Source organism: Engystomops pustulosus, chromosome 4 (assembly GCF_040894005.1).
Source record: "Engystomops pustulosus chromosome 4, aEngPut4.maternal, whole genome shotgun sequence".
NCBI lineage: Eukaryota > Metazoa > Chordata > Amphibia > Anura > Leptodactylidae > Engystomops > Engystomops pustulosus.
This window is the reverse complement of record NC_092414.1, coordinates 8,789,318-8,808,251: the sequence shown is the minus strand read 5'-3', so window position 1 is coordinate 8,808,251 and position 18,934 is coordinate 8,789,318. Positions and strand designations below refer to the sequence as shown.

General features: G+C 46.2%; 2 protein-coding genes across 3 annotated transcripts in view; one reads left to right on the top strand and one right to left on the bottom strand.

Moving 5' to 3' along the window:
• The window catches only part of BMAL2 (basic helix-loop-helix ARNT like 2), a 34,192-nt gene extending 29,444 nt beyond the window's left edge, over positions 1–4,748 (top strand). For both annotated transcript variants that reach the window (XM_072145040.1, XM_072145039.1), the window contains 6 exons: positions 33–183; positions 293–354; positions 434–542; positions 634–721; positions 810–918; positions 4,426–4,748. In XM_072145040.1, the coding sequence (XP_072001141.1) occupies positions 33–183; positions 293–354; positions 434–542; positions 634–721; positions 810–918; positions 4,426–4,541 (635 nt within the window). In that variant the 3' untranslated portion in view covers positions 4,542–4,748. The remainder of the gene's footprint in view (positions 1–32; positions 184–292; positions 355–433; positions 543–633; positions 722–809; positions 919–4,425) is intronic.
• Positions 4,749–16,126: 11,378 nt separating this feature from the next.
• PKP2 (plakophilin 2) overlaps positions 16,127–18,934 on the bottom strand; it is a 56,958-nt gene continuing 54,150 nt past the window's right edge. The window contains exons 12-13 of the mRNA XM_072145038.1: positions 18,827–18,914; positions 16,127–18,742 (exon numbers count right to left, since the gene is read on the bottom strand). Of these exons, the coding sequence (XP_072001139.1) occupies positions 18,680–18,742; positions 18,827–18,914 (151 nt within the window). The 3' untranslated portion in view covers positions 16,127–18,679. The remainder of the gene's footprint in view (positions 18,743–18,826; positions 18,915–18,934) is intronic.

Here is an 18,934-nt window from a genome sequence, read left to right as displayed (position 1 = left end):
TGCGCTGATCTCTATATATATTTCCTCACCAGTTCTGCAGAGTAAGGAGAAGATCCTGACTAATCGGTACAAGTTCAAAGCCAAAGACGGGTCCTTCATCATTTTGCAGAGCCAGTGGTTCAGCTTCATTAACCCGTGGACCAAAGAGTTTGAATACATTGTATCCGTCAACACCGTGGTGTCGTAAGTGTGGCAGATGCATCATGGGAGATATCTGCTGTATGACGTCATCCTGTCCCACCAGCACGTTACACGGTCGCTGGAGGTGACTTTTACTTTCTTCTCTCCTCAGAGGTCAAGGGTCGGCGCTTGAGACCACATCCCTCCGAGGTAGCTCCTCCCACTCCTCAGAAGGTAAGTGATCACGTAGGTGTCCTCCAGGACTGTGGGATGATGCGGCTCCATGTTGCTGATTGTTCTTTGTCCCCTGTAGACGGGTCTAAGCGTTCCTTTCTTAGCGTCCCCGGGATGTCCACTGGGACCCTGCTCGGAGCGGCCAACATCGGCCGGGAGATCGCAAAGCAGATTGTGGAGCTGCAGAGGTGGGACATGACCTATGATCCCGCGGCACCAGGGCAAGGGGCAGGTCCTCCACCTCCATAGACCCGATTGTCACATCCTTATCATCCACAGGCTGCACTCTCCGCCCTTCAATGGTGACGAAAGCCCCGACCTTCTCCTGAAGAAGTCTCCTCCGACCTTGGACCTTCCTCTCTGTGAGGTGAACGCTCACTTATCCTTCTACACTAATATATCAAAATACTCTGTGCTGCTGTGAGAGTACAATGTAATCTGTGGTCTGTCTCCAGGTACAGAAGGATGAGTTGGTCCGGTTGTCTCCCACAGAAATTGAGAAATTAGATGCACCTCCCCAGCCTGACATCTTGCCTTCATTCCTGATTCCAGACAATCTGCTAGGTAATACACGGCCTCAGCCTTTGTAGGTGGTGGACAGGGTAGTGATGGGCCTGGGTGACACCCTCTTAACCAGGTAGAGAGGATTGTGCTGCTGTGACTGTAGGGAGGGGAAGGAGAGAACTCTGCAGCTGTGACTTTAGTGAGGGGATAGAGAGAGTTGTGCAGCTGTGACTGTAGGGAGTGGGAAGGAGAGAACTGTGTTGTCATGACTATAGAGAGGACTGTGTAGCTGTGACTGTAGGGAGGGGATAGAGAGGACTGTGCAGCTGTGACTGTTGGGAGTGGGAAGGAGAGAACTGTGCAGCTGTGACTGTAGTGAGGGGATAGAGAGAACTGTGCAGCTGTGACTGTAGTGATTGGATAGAGAGAATTGTGCAGCTGTGACTGTAGGGAGTGGGAAGGAGAGAACTGTGCAGCTGTGACTGTAGTGAGGGGGATAGAGAGGACTGTGCATCTGTGACTGTAGGGAGTGGGAAGGAGAACTGTGCAGCTGTGACTGTAGTGAGGGGGATAGAAAGGACTGTGCAGCTGTGACTGTAGGGAGTGGGAAGGAGAGAACTGTGCAGCTGTGACTGTAGTGAGGGGGATAGAGAGAACTGTGCAGCTGTGACTTTAGTGATTGGATAGAGAGAACTGTGCAGCTGTGACTGCAGAGAGTGGGAAAGAGAGAACTGTGCAGCTGTGACTGTAGTGAGGGGGATAGAGAGGACTGTGCAGCTGTGACTGTAGGGAGTGGGAAGGAGAGAACTGTGCAGCTGTGACTAGTGAGGGGATAGAGAGAACTGTGCAGCTGTGACTAGGGAGTGGGAAGGAGAGAACTGTGCAGCTGTGACTGTAGTGAGGGGGATAGAATGGACTGTGCAGCTGTGACTGTAGGGAGTGGGAAGGAGAGAACTGTGCAGCTGTGACTGTAGTGAGGGGGATAGAGAGAACTGTGCAGCTGTGACTTTAGTGATTGGATAGAGAGAACTGTGCAGCTGTGACTGCAGAGAGTGGGAAAGAGAGAACTGTGCAGCTGTGACTGTAGTGAGGGGGATAGAGAGGACTGTGCAGCTGTGACTGTAGGGAGTGGGAAGGAGAGAACTGTGCAGCTGTGACTAGTGAGGGGATAGAGAGAACTGTGCAGCTGTGACTAGGGAGTGGGAAGGAGAGAACTGTGCAGCTGTGACTGTAGTGAGGGGGATAGAAAGGACTGTGCAGCTGTGACTGTAGGGAGTGGGAAGGAGAGAACTGTGCAGCTGTGACTTTAGTGAGGGGGGTAGAGAGGACTGTGCAGCTGTGACTGTAGTGAGAGGATGGAGAGGACTGTGTAGCTGTGACTGTAGGGAGGGGATAGAGAGAGCTATGCTGCTGTGACTGTAGGGAGGGGATAGAGGGAACTGTAACTGTGACTGTAGGGAGGGGATAGAGAGAACTGTGCAGCTGTGACTGTAGTGAGGGGGATAGAGAGAACTGTGCAGCTGTGACTGTAGGGAGTGGGAAGGAGAGAACTGTGCAGCTGTGACTGTAGTGAGGGGGATAGAGAGAACTGTGCAGCTGTGACTGTAGGGAGTGGGAAGGAGAGGACTGTGCAGCTGTGACTGTAGGGAGTGGGAAGGAGAGAACTATGCAGCTGTGACTGTAAGGAGTGGGAAGGAGAGAACTGTGCAGCTGTGACTGTAGTGAGGGGATAGAGAGAACTGTGTGGCTGTGACTAGGGAGTGGGAAGGAGAGAACTGTGCAGCTGTGACTGTAGTGAGGGGGATAGAGAGAACTGTGCAGCTGTGACTGTAGGGAGTGGGAAGGAGAGGACTGTGCAGCTGTGACTGTAGGGAGTGGGAAGGAGAGAACTATGCAGCTGTGACTGTAGGGAGTGGGAAGGAGAGGACTGTGCAGCTGTGACTGTAGTGAGGGGATAGAGAGAACTGTGTGGCTGTGACTAGGGAGTGGGAAGGAGAGAACTGTGCAGCTGTGACTGTAGTGAGGGGGATAGAAAGGACTGTGCAGCTGTGACTGTAGTGAGGGGGATAGAGAGAACTGTGCAGCTGTGACTGTAGTGAGGGGGATAGAGAGAACTGTGTGGCTGTGACTAGGGAGTGGGAAGGAGAGAACTGTGCAGCTGTGACTGTAGTGAGGGGGATAGAATGGACTGTGCAGCTGTGACTGTAGTGAGGGGGAAGGAGAGAACTGTGCAGCTGTGACTGTAGTGAGGGGATAGAGAGAACTGTGTGGCTGTGACTAGGGAATGGGAAGGAGAGAACTGTGCAGCTGTGACTAGTGAGGGGGATAGAAAGGACTGTGCAGCTGTGACTGTAGGGAGTGGGAAGGAGAGAACTGTGCAGCTGTGACTGTAGTGAGGGGGATAGAGAGAACTGTGTGGCTGTGACTGTAGGGAGTAGGAAGGAGAGAACTGTGCAGCTGTGACTGTAGTGAGGGGGATAGAGAGAACTGTGTGGCTGTGACTAGGGAGTGGGAAGGAGAGAACTGTGCAGCTGTGACTGTAGTGAGGGGGATAGAAAGGACTGTGCAGCTGTGACTGTAGGGAGTGGGAAGGAGAGAACTGTGCAGCTGTGACTGTAATGAGGGGGATAGAAAGGACTGTGCTGCTGTGACTGTAGGAAGTGGGAAGGAGAGAACTGTGCAGCTGTGACTGTAGTGATTGGATAGAGAGAACTGTGCAGCTGTGACTGTAGGGAGGGGATGGAGAGAACTGTGCAGCTGTGACTGTAGGGAGTGGGAAGGAGAGGACTGTGCAGCTGTGACTGTAGGGAGGGGATAGAGAGAGCTGTGCTGCTGTGACTGTAGGGAGGGGAAGGAGAGAACTGTGTTGTCATGACTATAGAGAGGACTGTGTAGCTGTGACTGTAGGGAGTGGGAAGGAGAGGACTGTGCAGCTGTGACTGTAGGGAGGGGATAGAGAGAGCTGTGCTGCTATGACTGTAGGGAGGGGAAGGAGAGAACTGTGTTGTCATGACTATAGAGAGGACTGTGTAGCTGTGACTGTAGGGAGTGGGAAGGAGAGAACTGTGCAGCTGTGACTGTAGTGAGGGGATAGAGGGAACTGTGCAGCTGTGACTGTAGGGAGGGGATAGAGGGAACTGCAACTGTGACTGTAGGGAGGGGATAGAGAGAACTGTGCAGCTGTGACTGTAGGGAGTGGGAAGGAGCGAACTGTGCAGCTGTGACTGTAGTGAGGGGGATAGAAAGGACTGTGCAGCTGTGACTGTAGGGAGTGGGAAGGAGAGTGCTGTGCTGCTGTGACTGTAGGGAGGGGAAGGAGAGAACTGTGCTGTCATGACTGTGCAGCTGTGACTGTTGGGAAGGGGGATAGAGGACTGTAGAGAGAGGATAGAAAGAACTGTGCAGATGTATATACAAAGTTGCACAGTTCTCTTTATGGTGCGGTGCTATCAGTGGAGCCATATCTAATCTTTTAGGGCACAGTTCTGGACGTCTGCACCTTCCTCTGCCGAGCAGTATAACCCCTCCCTCTGCACATGTGGTAACCATTGTGTTTTGGTCTCCCAGGTGATAATTCGGCCTTTGACTTTGAGCACGATGAGGCCGCCCTCATGAACTTTCTAGAAGCGGATGGCGGTCTGGGAGAGGAGGCGGAGTTACACGACATACACTGGACGCTATAGCACGGAGACGCACAACGTACTATAACTATAGGGCTCGCGGACATGATGAGGATTTTGTACATTTTTGTTTTTTGGTTATGTGCACATTGAAGCATTTCTTACCGGACTCCTGGCAGCGCGGCATTCTGGGAGATGGAGAGAGAATGACCCCCGCCAGAGCGAAAGATTTTCATACTTGTCAATAAATAAATTCCAACTTGTATAAAACATTGAATCGTGTGTGATCGGAGGAGGATGACAGACCAACACTAGGGGGAGCTCACTATATACAGACTATACACCACCACTAGGGGGAGCTCACTACATACAGATTATACATCACCACTAGGGGGAGATCACTACATACAGATTATACACCACCACTAGGGGGAGATCACTACATACACATTATACACCACCACTAGGAGGAGATCACTACATACAGATTATACACCACCACTAGGGGGAGATCACTACATACACATTATACACCACCACTAGGGGGAGATCACTACATACAGATTATACACCACCACTAGGGGGAGATCACTACATACACATTATACACCACCACTAGGGGGAGATCACTACATACACATTATACACCACCACTAGGGGGAGCTCACTACATACAGATTATACATCACCACTAGGAGGAGATCACTACATACACATTATACACCACCACTAGGGGGAGATCACTACATACAGATTATACACCACCACTAGGAGGAGCTCACTACATACACATTATACACCACCACTAGGGGGAGATCACTACATACAGATTATACACCACCACTAGGGAGAGATCACTACATACACATTATACACCACCACTAGGAGGAGATCACTACATACAGATTATCCCCACCACTAGGGGGAGATCCCTACATACAGATTATACATCACCACTAGGGGGAGATCACTACATACACATTATACACCACCACTAGGGGGAGATCACTACATACACATTATACAGCACCACTAGGAGGAGCTCACTACATACACATTATACACCACCACTAGGAGGAGATCACTACATACACATTATACACCACCACTAGGAGGAGATCACTACATACACATTATACACCACCACTAGGGGGAGATCACTACATACACATTATACACCACCACTAGGATGAGATCACTACATACAGATTATACACCACCACTAGGATGAGATCACTACATACAGATTATACACCACCACTAGGGGGAGATCACTACATACACATTATACACCACCACTAGGAGGAGATCACTACATACACATTATACACCACCACTAGTGGGAGATCACTACATACACATTATACACCACCACTAGGGGGAGATCACTACATACCGATTATACACCACCACTAGGAGGAGATCACTACATACACATTATACACCACCACTAGGGGGAGATCACTACATACATACTATACACCACCACTAGGGGGAGATCTCTACATACAGATTATACATCACCACTAGGGGGAGATCACTACATACAGATTATACACCACCACTAGGATGAGATCACTACATACAGATTATACACCACCACTAGGGGGAGATCACTACATACACATTATACACCACCACTAGGATGAGATCACTACATACAGATTATACACCACCACTAGGGGGAGATCACTACATACACATTATACACCACCACTAGGAGGAGATCACTACATACACATTATACACCACCACTAGGGGGAGATCACTACATACACATTATACACCACCACTAGGGGGAGATCACTACATACACATTATACACCACCACTAGGGGGAGATCACTACATACACATTATACACCACCACTAGGAGGAGATCACTACATACAGATTATACACCACCACTAGGAGGAGATCACTACATACAGATTATACACCACCACTAGGAGGAGATCACTACATACAGATTATACACCACCACTAGGGGGAGCTCACTACATACAGATTATACACCACCACTAGTGGGAGCTTATTACATACAGATTATACACCACCACTAGGATGAGATCACTACATACAGATTATACACCACCACTAGGGGGAGATCACTACATACACATTATACACCACCACTAGGGGGAGATCACTACATACACATTATACACCACCACTAGGGGGAGATCACTACATACACATTATACACCACCACTAGGGGGAGATCACTACATACAGATTATACACCACCACTAGGAGGAGATCACTACATACAGATTATACACCACCACTAGGGGGAGCTCACTACATACAGATTATACACCACCACTAGGGGGAGCTCACTACATACAGATTATACACCACCACTAGGAGGAGATCACTACATACACATTATACACCACCACTAGGGGGAGATCACTACATACACATTATACACCACCACTAGGAGGAGATCACTACATACAGATTATACACCACCACTAGGAGGAGATCACTACATACAGATTATACACCACAACTAGGGGGAGCTCACTACATACAGATTATACACCACCACTAGGAGGAGCTCACTACATACAGATTATACACCACCACTAGGAGGAGATCACTACATACACATTATACACCACCACTAGGGGGGGGATCACTACATACACATTATACACCACCACTAGGGGGAGATCACTACATACACATTATACACCACCACTAGGAGGAGATCACTACATACAGATTATACACCACCACTAGGAGGAAATCACTACATACACATTATACACCACCACTAGGAGGAAATCACTACATACACATTATACACCACCACTAGGGGGAGATCACTACATACACATTATACACCACCACTAGGAGGAGCTCACTACATACAGATTATACACCACCACTAGGAGGAGATCACTACATACACATTATACACCACCACTAGGGGGAGCTCACTACATACAAATTATACACCACCACTAGGGGGAGATCACTACATACACATTATACACCACCACTAGGAGGAGATCACTACATACACATTATACACCACCACTAGGAGGAGATCACTACATACACATTATACACCACCACTAGGGGGAGATCACTACATACACATTATACACCACCACTAGGGGGAGATCACTACATACACATTATACACCACCACTAGGGGGAGATCACTACATACACATTATACACCACCACTAGGGGGAGATCACTACATACACATTATACACCACCACTAGGGGGAGATCACTACATACACATTATACACCACCACTAGGGGGAGATCACTACATACACATTATACACCACCACTAGGGGGAGATCACTACATACACATTATACACCACCACTAGGAGGAGCTCACTACATACACATTATACACCACCACTAGGAGGAGATCACTACATACAGATTATACACCACCACTAGGAGGAGATCACTACATACAGATTATACACCACCACTAGGGGGAGCTCACTACATGCAGATTATACACCACCACTAGGAGGAGCTCACTACATACAGATTATACACCACCACTAGGAGGAGATCACTACATACACATTATACACCACCACTAGGGGGGGGGAATCACTACATACACATTATACACCACCACTAGGGGGAGATCACTACATACACATTATACACCACCACTAGGAGGAGATCACTACATACAGATTATACACCACCACTAGGAGGAAATCACTACATACACATTATACACCACCACTAGGAGGAAATCACTACATACACATTATACACCACCACTAGGGGGAGATCACTACATACACATTATACACCACCACTAGGAGGAGCTCACTACATACAGATTATACACCACCACTAGGAGGAGATCACTACATACACATTATACACCACCACTAGGGGGAGCTCACTACATACAAATTATACACCACCACTAGGGGGAGATCACTACATACACATTATACACCACCACTAGGAGGAGATCACTACATACACATTATACACCACCACTAGGAGGAGATCACTACATACACATTATACACCACCACTAGGGGGAGATCACTACATACAGATTATACACCACCACTAGGGGGAGATCACTACATACACATTATACACCACCACTAGGGGGAGATCACTACATACACATTATACACCACCACTAGGGGGAGATCACTACATACAGATTATACACCACCACTAGGGGGAGATCACTACATACACATTATACACCACCACTAGGAGGAGATCACTACATACACATTATTCACCACCACTAGGGGGAGATCACTACATACACATTATACACCACCACTAGGGGAAGATCACTACATACACATTATACACCACCACTAAGGGGAGGTCACTACATACAGATTATACACCACCACTAGGAGGAGATCACTACATACAGATTATACACCACCACTAGGGGGAGCTCACTACATACATACTATACACCACCACTAGGGGGAGATCACTACATACAGATTATACACCACCACTAGTGGGAGATCACTACATACACATTATACACCACCACTAGGGGGAGATCACTACATACAGATTATACACCACCACTAGTGGGAGATCACTACATACACATTATACACCACCACTAGGGGGAGATCACTACATACACATTATACACCACCACTAGGAGGAGATCACTACATACACATTATACACCACCACTAGGGGGAGATCACTACATACACATTATACACCACCACTAGGGGGAGATCACTACATACACATTATACACCACCACTAGGGGGAGATCACTACATACACATTATACACCACCACTAGGGGGAGATCACTGATGACTTGCAGCAGACTTTTCTTTAGTCACTTGTTAATTATTACTATACAGAGGAAATAGACTTTCACCCTGTAATACAAACATGTTACGCGGCGGTGTTATCGTTGCTGGGGAGACTGCTGTGATTTCACCAACTCTCTGTTTGAGTTCTGGTTTTTACTAAAGTGAATTCATTTGATTATTATCAACATTTTATACTTGAAGGGCAACTAGACCCTAAAAAAAATGTTATCCCTTTAAGAACTATAATGGGGAGGGGCTTTAAAGGTGATAACATTGTATCCTAGGTGGATGACTCATCAGTACCCTTCTAAAAGAGAAACCTAATTGAATGGTCATTGTTATTGATGTATAGAATGAGCTCCCTCTAGTGGTGGCTCCAGGTTGATAACATTTTTGCTAGTTTTTATTTGTGTTTAGAGGTTTAGACCTGAAATCTGTTCTATCGCTCCACTTTTGGATATAAAAGAAAGAAATTATTCTGAGCACCAATGGTTTTGATATGTTGATCTCACAGAAGGTTGGAGCACCTATTGGTTACCACGGAGAGGAGAAGTCCTGAATCTTCGTGGAAGTTCTCTAGATGTTTCGGGGGATTCCTCAGCATTTACATTGTTGTTTTATGGTGGATGTCATCGCTTCAGGCGTTTCCGAGACAGTCCTGAAAGATCGATGAGAGACGTGCTTCCCCCTTCAGGAGGAACTCCCACATAATCACTAGGAGGACAGACCTGCTACAACTTGTGGTGAGAATCAGGTGGTCCTAGGCACCATGTTATAGCATGTACAAGGTCACGACCCCTGCTGCTCAGGTTTTAATAATTCGGGGGCAGTATAACACTTTTGAGGAGAAGACATTCTGAGGGCACAGCGATGGATCAGACTGCTGGAGGCCATTCCTTGATGTTTGCGATGTCTTCTCAGACATCATCGTCCTTCAAGTCATTCTAAGAATTATGAATCATGAGGTCTCACCGGCAGCGTGAACATGCTGTAGCTCCGGATCATATGTACAGACTATAAATGTGGAATATTACCGCTTCCCGGGTGTGGAAATAGGGTCGTCAGGTGAGTCAATGTCTACATCTGCTCTACCTTCTGGTCTGAAGTATGAACGATTTAGGTGGCTCACATAGACATCATTTCAATGACTGCAGCCCTGGGTCAGAACGAGGACATGAGGGGCCCCCAGGCCTAAACACACTGATGCTACTCAGGAAGTGGTCTACATGCCAACTTCAACACTAGGTCCATCAATAATCTACACAGAAACTTTGTCCTCCAGGATTCTGCAAGTTGTCTTCTATACAAGATCCAACAGGTCATCATATCCGTTTTAAGGCGAGGTCCACCAATGACTGTCTGAAAGTTTGAATAGTTCACCTTCTTTATTCGCACTTCGAAAACAGGTTCACCACCGGTTTTATTTTTGCATTAAGACAAAGGCCATCACTGTCTTCGGTAAACTTTGACTTGAGCTCCACCACCGATCTATATCCCAAATTCGTGATGGATTTCATCACCATCTACTTGTAAACGTCATGATGAGGTCCACCACTTATTCGATTTCCAAATTTCAAATGGGCTCCATCACAGTCTACATGAGGTTCACCACCGGTCTACGTCCCAACTACAAGAGGATCTCCCTTATGGTCTATGTGCAAAATCCAAAATGTGGCCCCATCATCACGGTTATTTGTAGAGGCTTCTAGATAAGGTCCACCATTGGTCTACCTCCCAACTTCAAGAGGAAATCCATTATGGTCTCTGTATGTAAAGATGGGGTCCACCACTGTTCTACAGGTAGGATAGAAGAATAGGACCACCAGTGTTCTACAGGTAGGATAGAAGAATAGGACCACCACCGTTCTACAGGTAGGATTGAAGAATAGGACCACCAGTGTTCTACAGTTAGGATAGAAGAATAGGACCACCACTGTTCTACAGGTAGGATAGAAGAATAGGACCACCACTGTTCTACAGGTAGGATAGAAGAATAGGACCACCAGTGTTCTACAGGTAGGATAGAAGAATAGGACCACCAGTGTTCTACAGGTAGGATAGAAGAATAGGACCACCAGTGTTCTACAGGTAGGATTGAAGAATAGGACCACCACTGTTCTACAGGTAGGATAGAAGAATAGGACCACCACTGTTCTACAGGTAGTATAGAAGAATAGGACCACCACTGTTCTACAGGAAGGATAGAAGAATAGGACCGCCACTGTTCTACAGGTAGGATAGAAGAATTGGACCACCACTGTTCTACAGGTAGGATAGAAGAATAGGACCACCACTGTTCTACAGGTAGGATAGAAGAATAGGACCACCACTGTTCTACAGGTAGGATAGAAGAATAGGACCACCACTGTTCTACAGGTAGGATTGAAGAATAGGACCGCCACTGTTCTACAGGTAGGATAGAAGAATAGGACCGCCACTGTTCTACAGGTAGGATAGAAGAATAGGACCACCACTGTTCTACAGGTAGGATAGAAGAATAGGACCACCACTGTTCTACAGGTCGGATAGAAGAATAGGACCAGCAGTGTTCTACAGGTAGGATAGAAGAATAGGACCAACACTGTTCTACAGGTAGGATAGAAGAATAGGACCACCACTGTTCTATAGGTAGGATAGAAGAATAGGACCACCACTGTTCTACAGGTAGGATAGAAGAATAGGACCACCACTGTTCTATAGGTAGGATAGAAGAATAGGACCACCACTGTTCTACAGGTAGGATAGAAGAATAGGACCAACACTGTTCTACAGGTAGGATAGAAGAATAGGACCACCACTGTTCTATAGGTAGGATTGAATAATAGGACCACCAGTGTTCTACAGGTAGGATAGAAGAATAGGACCAACACTGTTCTACAGGTAGGATAGAAGAATAGGACCACCACTGTTCTACAGGTAGGATAGAAGAATAGGACCACCACTGTTCTACAGGTAGGATAGAAGAATAGGACCACCACTGTTCTACAGGTAGGATAGAAGAATAGGACCACCACTGTTCTACAGGTAGGATAGAAGAATAGGACCACCACTGTTCTACAAATGATAACGTAAGCCGATATCTCATCTTCAAGCCAACATTTAGGCTGATGGTGGATTTCATATTGAAGATAACAAGTAGTCCTGCAGTATGGCAACGACATGTAGATCAGCGATGGACCTCAAGACATGACTTTGATGGTCTACATGCCACTCTCAAAACCAGCTTCCACATCAATCTATATACAAATTTCAAGACTTAAGACGGCATGTAGACCAGTGGTGGACCACATTTAGCAGTTTCCATGTAAACTGGTGGTTTACCAAGTCTTGAAGTTGACCTGTAACCAACTGAAGAAAAATATCTTGAAATACGCTTGTTGGACCTCAATATGCGGATCAAGCCAAGGTCCATCGGTAGTCCACAAGGCTTTTTCAAGACACCAATTGGCACGTAGACCAGTTACCATTTAAATTAGTGGTGGACCTTTTCAACACCTTGACCAGTGATGGTCCTCATCCTGAAACTAGTAAAATACTTTGCCTAGAAGATGGCATGTAGACTGGTCATCAACCTGAAGACAAGTTCCATTACTTGCTACCTTCAAGACCAAGTTTTCCATCACTGCTGGTCCACGAGCCAACTTCCCGATGAAGTCAACATCCTACGTGTCTAGTCTAATGTAAGTCAACCTTAGGAGGAATCGGTAGTCCACACGGCTTCTTTAAGACACCAAATGGCTCGTAGACCAGTTCCCATTTAAATCAGTGGTGGACCTTATCCACACCTTGACCAGTGATGGTCCTCATCCTGGAACTAGTAAAATACTTTGCCTTGAAGATGGCATGTAGACTAGTCATCAACCTGAAGACAGGTTCCATTACTTGCTACCTTCAAGACCAGGTTTTTCCATCACTGCTGGTCCACGAGCCAACGTCACGATCAAGTCAACATCCTACGTATCTAGTCTAATGTAAGTCAACCTTAGGAGGAATTTCCTCCCAGCAGGAGATCTACCTAAGGCCCATCATCTCCATAGAAGACGTCCACCACAACCTCCACTATTTCCAACATCAAGCTCTGTGGCCACCACGTTGGTCGTCACACGCACTTCAGAACAAGACTCACTATTGATTTGACCATCAGCAGGTCCACGACTAACCCCGGCAGGTGAGAACTTGCTCCAGTGAGTTGATCACACTTTTACTTCAACTAACTTTATTTATAACAAAACAAAAACAGAGAACACTACGGTGACGCCCTCAAAGAAAGATCCGACCATCAAAACCTACCCTGACACTGGTGAGAACCGGACCGGCACTGCTATATCTAGCTCTCTCCTCCGGGCTACTGCTCCTCCCTTAACTTCTCATCTCCTCGTGGAACACAGCCAAAAACTTACGAGAGCTCCACCATCCCTCACGGTGACCTTTTTGATGTGTCAATCATCTGAAATCTCTGAATTTCTACCTGCGAATATGATTTTTTTTTTCTGCTGGAGGGGAAATAAAGTTTTTACAAAACGATTAATACTCCAGTCACAGCTAAAGCTGCTTTCAAGGTTTTTTTTTTTGTTTTTTTTTGGTATAGAGACCACTTTCCATGAATTTCATAATCACATGACCTAAAGGCTGAGCTTTAACCGTAGGACGGGTATTGAAATTCCCACAATTCATTGCTTTCTGGTAAGAAGAGATCTGCAGCTCTAGATGTAACTTGAGGAGAGGCCCAAAAAAAAAAAAAAAAAAGTAGAAGATAATAAGTGGAGATTTTGGACTGTGTTGTCCTGCGCTCCCCCCCCCCTCAAATCAATCGACGCTGAGAGTATACGCGCTCACATGTTGGGCTTCGTATCCAGGTGCAAAGTATCATGGGAGAGGACTATTTTCCCAATGACAGATTGCACTGCCCATTCCGGACCAGTAGGTGGCAGCAGACATATGAGAAGCATTGGATCCTAAGGGCAGATAGGAGGCTTTTTGAATGCAGCTTTGGATGTGATCGGAGTATAATGTAACTCAGACAGTGATGACCGTTTATGTTCATCTGAATGTACTACTAAGAGCATAGGGGAGTGTTTGAATGCAGCTTTGGATGTGAGTGGAGTAAAGTTTACCTATTGTGCTCTAATCCGTAGCTAAAGTATAGGTCTGGGAATGTAGTATTTAGGGTCTCGGGGTAATCATAGCCCCGGCGGGTGTCCTGTGTACATTGGCTGGGGCAATAATCTTCGTATTAGGCGACTACCTGCGGACTATAGGGCTCCATTGTCAGGAACCGGTTCCTCCAGTCCTCCAGCCTCAGCGCTGTTTATTTTTGCTCGCAGGTTCACAAGTTTCCACAGCTCTGAGGATAACGTCAGCGTCTACTGTACGAGGCCCCGGGTGGGAGAGCTCATTTCTCTGTGTTAAAGGGATTTTATATTATTATTATTACTATTATGGGATGGCTGTAGGGTTCCTCTTTAAGCCGCCATCTGCTGCCCGAGTGTGTTTGGAGCATAAGAATTATACATTTCCCATTTATGATACTTTGGAGGACCCAAGCTATAGAGGATTTCAATAGACAACATGTAATACCTCAGTTATCCTGCGGGGGAGCTGTAGGGAAACTAAAAACTTGCTTATAAGGTCTTCTGAAGAATATAATTGGTAACTATTGGTCCCAGCATGAAAAACTCAACATAATCATCTTCTTTTCATGGGTTTCTTGTTCTATATCCGCAGTAGACTTCCCCTTTAAGCCGTTCTAGCAGTTTGAACTGAAAGAAATAAAATCACCATTGCAAAAACTGCAGTATTTTACCCTTTATATTTAAGAAGAAATCATTGAGATTCACCAAATACTTTCGTAGGAATGGAGTCACCTACTCCAGTCACATCCAAAGCTGCATTCCGTAATTTTCGACTGGTTTTCCATAGTCATAATAGGGAGAGCAGAGAGTCACACGGAGCTCCAACGTTCTGCCGTGAGGTCTGATACAGTTACTTTGGGACAGCCAGCGGGGTTTTTTTGAATGCAGCTTTGGCTGTGACTGGAGTAGAAGTAATAACATAGGGTTTATTTATCCTTTTATGCAGATTTTGTTGACGTTCTAATTAGCGATTGGCTGTGGAGACTTTATAGTCGGATGATTCATCTATAAGTACAGGTTTAAAGGTGAAGTTATTAAGTGTTGCTTTAATTATACATTATTACGGCGCCAATTTTTATTGGCGCTAAAAACGCGCCCCCAAGCTGCGGAATAACCATTGCAACCACTAGTAGGAATCATGGTAGCCATAACAATGGCGAATATTTTAATATTGGAAAGGTGTCCCGTCCCTTTAAGAGCCCTGAATCCGAGTCGTGAGGGAGACTTAACAATGAGTCACCTGTGAAAACATCTTTTGTCTCTCTCAGATTCCTGTAACGTCTCGCTGCTTGTCCCCGGCGGGTGATCCAGCTGCGCCATTGTTCACTTTCTCCCTTCACCTTGTTATATAGCAGGAGGGGCGGTGCTGAACAAACATCGGGCGCGCCTATGACCCTGCGCCAACCTGACAGCCAATCACACGGCACCACATTTATTGCTATATGACCATAATCTACTTTTATCAGATTTACTTAAAAATCCCTTTAAGAATGACACCTTTAAGTAAAATCATTATACTCTAGTTACATCTAAAGCAGCATTCAAGACTTCTGGAATAGTAGAGGAATCCGTATTTTACAATGGTGTAATGGTTCGGTTCGCTCCGGGAATGATCATGGGAAACTGTAAGAAGTTTCGAAAGCAGCTTTGGATGTGATTGGAGTAGTAGAGTACACAATGAACACAAGAGGCGGCGTCTTGAGGTTTACATCTTTTTTATATATCGGTAAAACTGTCTGAACGGAGCAGGTGAAGCGGTGATACACAGATGCTGAGCGAGAAAAAAATGCTTAAAATTACAAAAAAAAAGGCGTAAAAACAACAGAAATCTGTCCTCCGGGTGGTGGCGAGGGTCCTCCAAGACTAAGGGTGGTCATAGGTTGTAGGCCTGACCACCTCCCACACACTGATCGCTTGGCCAGCTTCTACTAGACACAAAATATTAAGAAGATCGGCCATTTTGAACTCCTGACCCTTCTCCTTCCTACCACTGGAGGAGAGTCAGCTGGTCCCGACGTCATTTTGAACTCCCGACCCTTCTCCTTCCTACATCTAGAGGAGAGTCAGCTGGTCCCGACGCCATTTTGAACTCCCGATCCTTCTCCTTCCTACAACTGGAGGAGAGTCACCTGGTCCCGACGCCATTTTGAACTCCCGATTCTTATCCTTCCTACCACTAGAGGAGAGTCAGCTGGTCCCGACGTCGTTTTGAACTCCCGACCCTTCTCCTTCCTACAACTGGAGGCGAGTCACCTGGTCCCAACGCCATTTTGAACTCCCGATTCTTATCCTTCCTACCACTAGAGGAGAGTCACCTGGTCCCGACGCCATTTTGAACTCCCGACCCTTCTCCTTCCTACAACTAGAGGAGAGTCAGCTGGTCCCGACGCCATTTTGAACTCCCGATCCTTCTCCTTCCTACCACTGGAGGAGAGTCAGCTGGTCCCGACGTCGTTTTGAACTCCCGACCCTTCTCCTTCCTACAACTGGAGGCGAGTCACCTGGTCCCGACGCCATTTTGAACTCCCGATTCTTATCCTTCCTACCACTAGAGGAGAATCAGCTGGTCGCGACGCCATTTTGAACTCCCAAAACTTTTCCGTTCTACCACTGGAGGAGGGTCAGCTGGTCCTGACTAATCTAAGGTCTATGACTAGCCCATGGCAGGTGAGTTCTGCTACACGACCCAAGCGCGTGTTCAGTGATCTAAAGATGCCCATCCATACACGGCCACAAGCCAGGGCCAAACATACCTTAGATACATAGAATCACCGAGAAGGTTCCATCTCAAGGTGGAACCAACTTACTTCACATAGACCATGAAGTCTTTCTGTACTACAAGGTGATGGACAACTGTCCCTTGAGCAAGCTATGGGCCGGCTTGAGGGAATATGGGCCGGCTTGAGGGGATATGGGCCGGCTTAAGGGGATATGGGCCAGCTTGAGGAGCCTAGGTCTTTTTGATGCTCGTTAAGCACCTTTTCTGCCTAGTTGGAGGCCACCAAGGTATCTTCTTGTCTATCAGTGGCCCTATTGATGGAGTAATGGGTGGCTTCCACCTCAACTTCCTCTCTTAAATTAATTAAAAAATTCCATACTTTTATGGATCATGAAAGCCCCTGGTGGTCCTTTATTTCTATCTCCATGTCCCATGTAGCAGATCAGGGTGGTGTGAACCTCAGCTTAGTATCCTGTGATCTGTTTTTGTACCTTTGGATGGTTTTAATTTGGTTCTACCCATCCAATTCGAACACCACCAGGGGACACACTGCAGTTCCAGGGTCCTACATCGTGAGACACATGAAGACCCTTAGTGAGTAGATTTTAAAAAACAAAAACTTTGCATAATACAATTCAACACGATTCCTACTTGGGTTACAACAGTTCACGAGGGAAATCCAGAGTCAAGTGCTGCTCAATCTCATGGACGTTCAAAAAAACTTTCTTCACAACGTCTTTCCAGTCAACATCTCCAAGAAAATTGAGAGAGATTATTCAACCTGGACCAAGTTTCTAGAAGGTCCAATAAAATTGTTCCACAAACTCTTTTCTATGGGTCATCATTCTCATGGCAGGTCATTTGTAAACATACTAATACTTTATATCTAGAGCCCAGCTCCGAAACTTTTTGGGAGAAGCACATTCATAGTTCAGTCCGTGGTTCCATGAACTTTTACCATTCCTTTAACTACGACAGTCCACACATAGAAAAACGTACTAGTACTGGAGAAGAGGATCAGAAGAAGATACCACGAGTGGTAAAGAGTTGACTAGTAGGTCGTAGCGTTGACTTGGGTAGGTGATGATGTGCTCAGTGTTGGGTGCGTCATGGTTGTGTCTTGGGATAGGGCAAAGTGGGATAAAAAAAAAATTAGGGGCTCAGTCATTTCATTTATGAAAGTAGAAGGTGCTCGTCTTGGTCAACCAACAACTTGGTCTTTGGCCATAAATGATGAGGAATTAAGTGACCAAAAAAAGGTTAACAATGTATGACTTATGGGTTGTCGTTATTTCCAAAAACTAGAGGTGTAAAATGGGAAATCCCAATAAAGTCCTGAGCTTCCCAGTCCATTCTAGTCCGATGAGCCAACTTTCCGACGCAACAGCCCAAGAGGTTTGTTAAAAGGCATCATTTAGGCAGTAAGCGGGATTGTGGGTAATGCAGGGAGGTGTCCCTTTAGTTTGTTAATGGAGGTACCAAAAGAAGCCTCCGGTATAAGCATCATTCTACTCCAGGGGGTTGTGGTCTTCTCACAGGGAATGGTGAGCCTTCGATGTCCTGGGATTGACAAAATCCGTCTTCTTATACATTGCCTGCCGAGATAAAATTACAAAATTTGTTATGTTTTTGGAACCAGTTCTAGTTGGTTGGATGAGTAGTAATCTCAATGGTCTTACCTTCTTGTAGGCACTGTGCAGATCCTGGTGGTACCACATGTTGTAGAGCACAAGGGATGCAGCTTTTCCAGTCTTGGTGAGCATAGAGCTAAAGGTGGAAACAAAGGG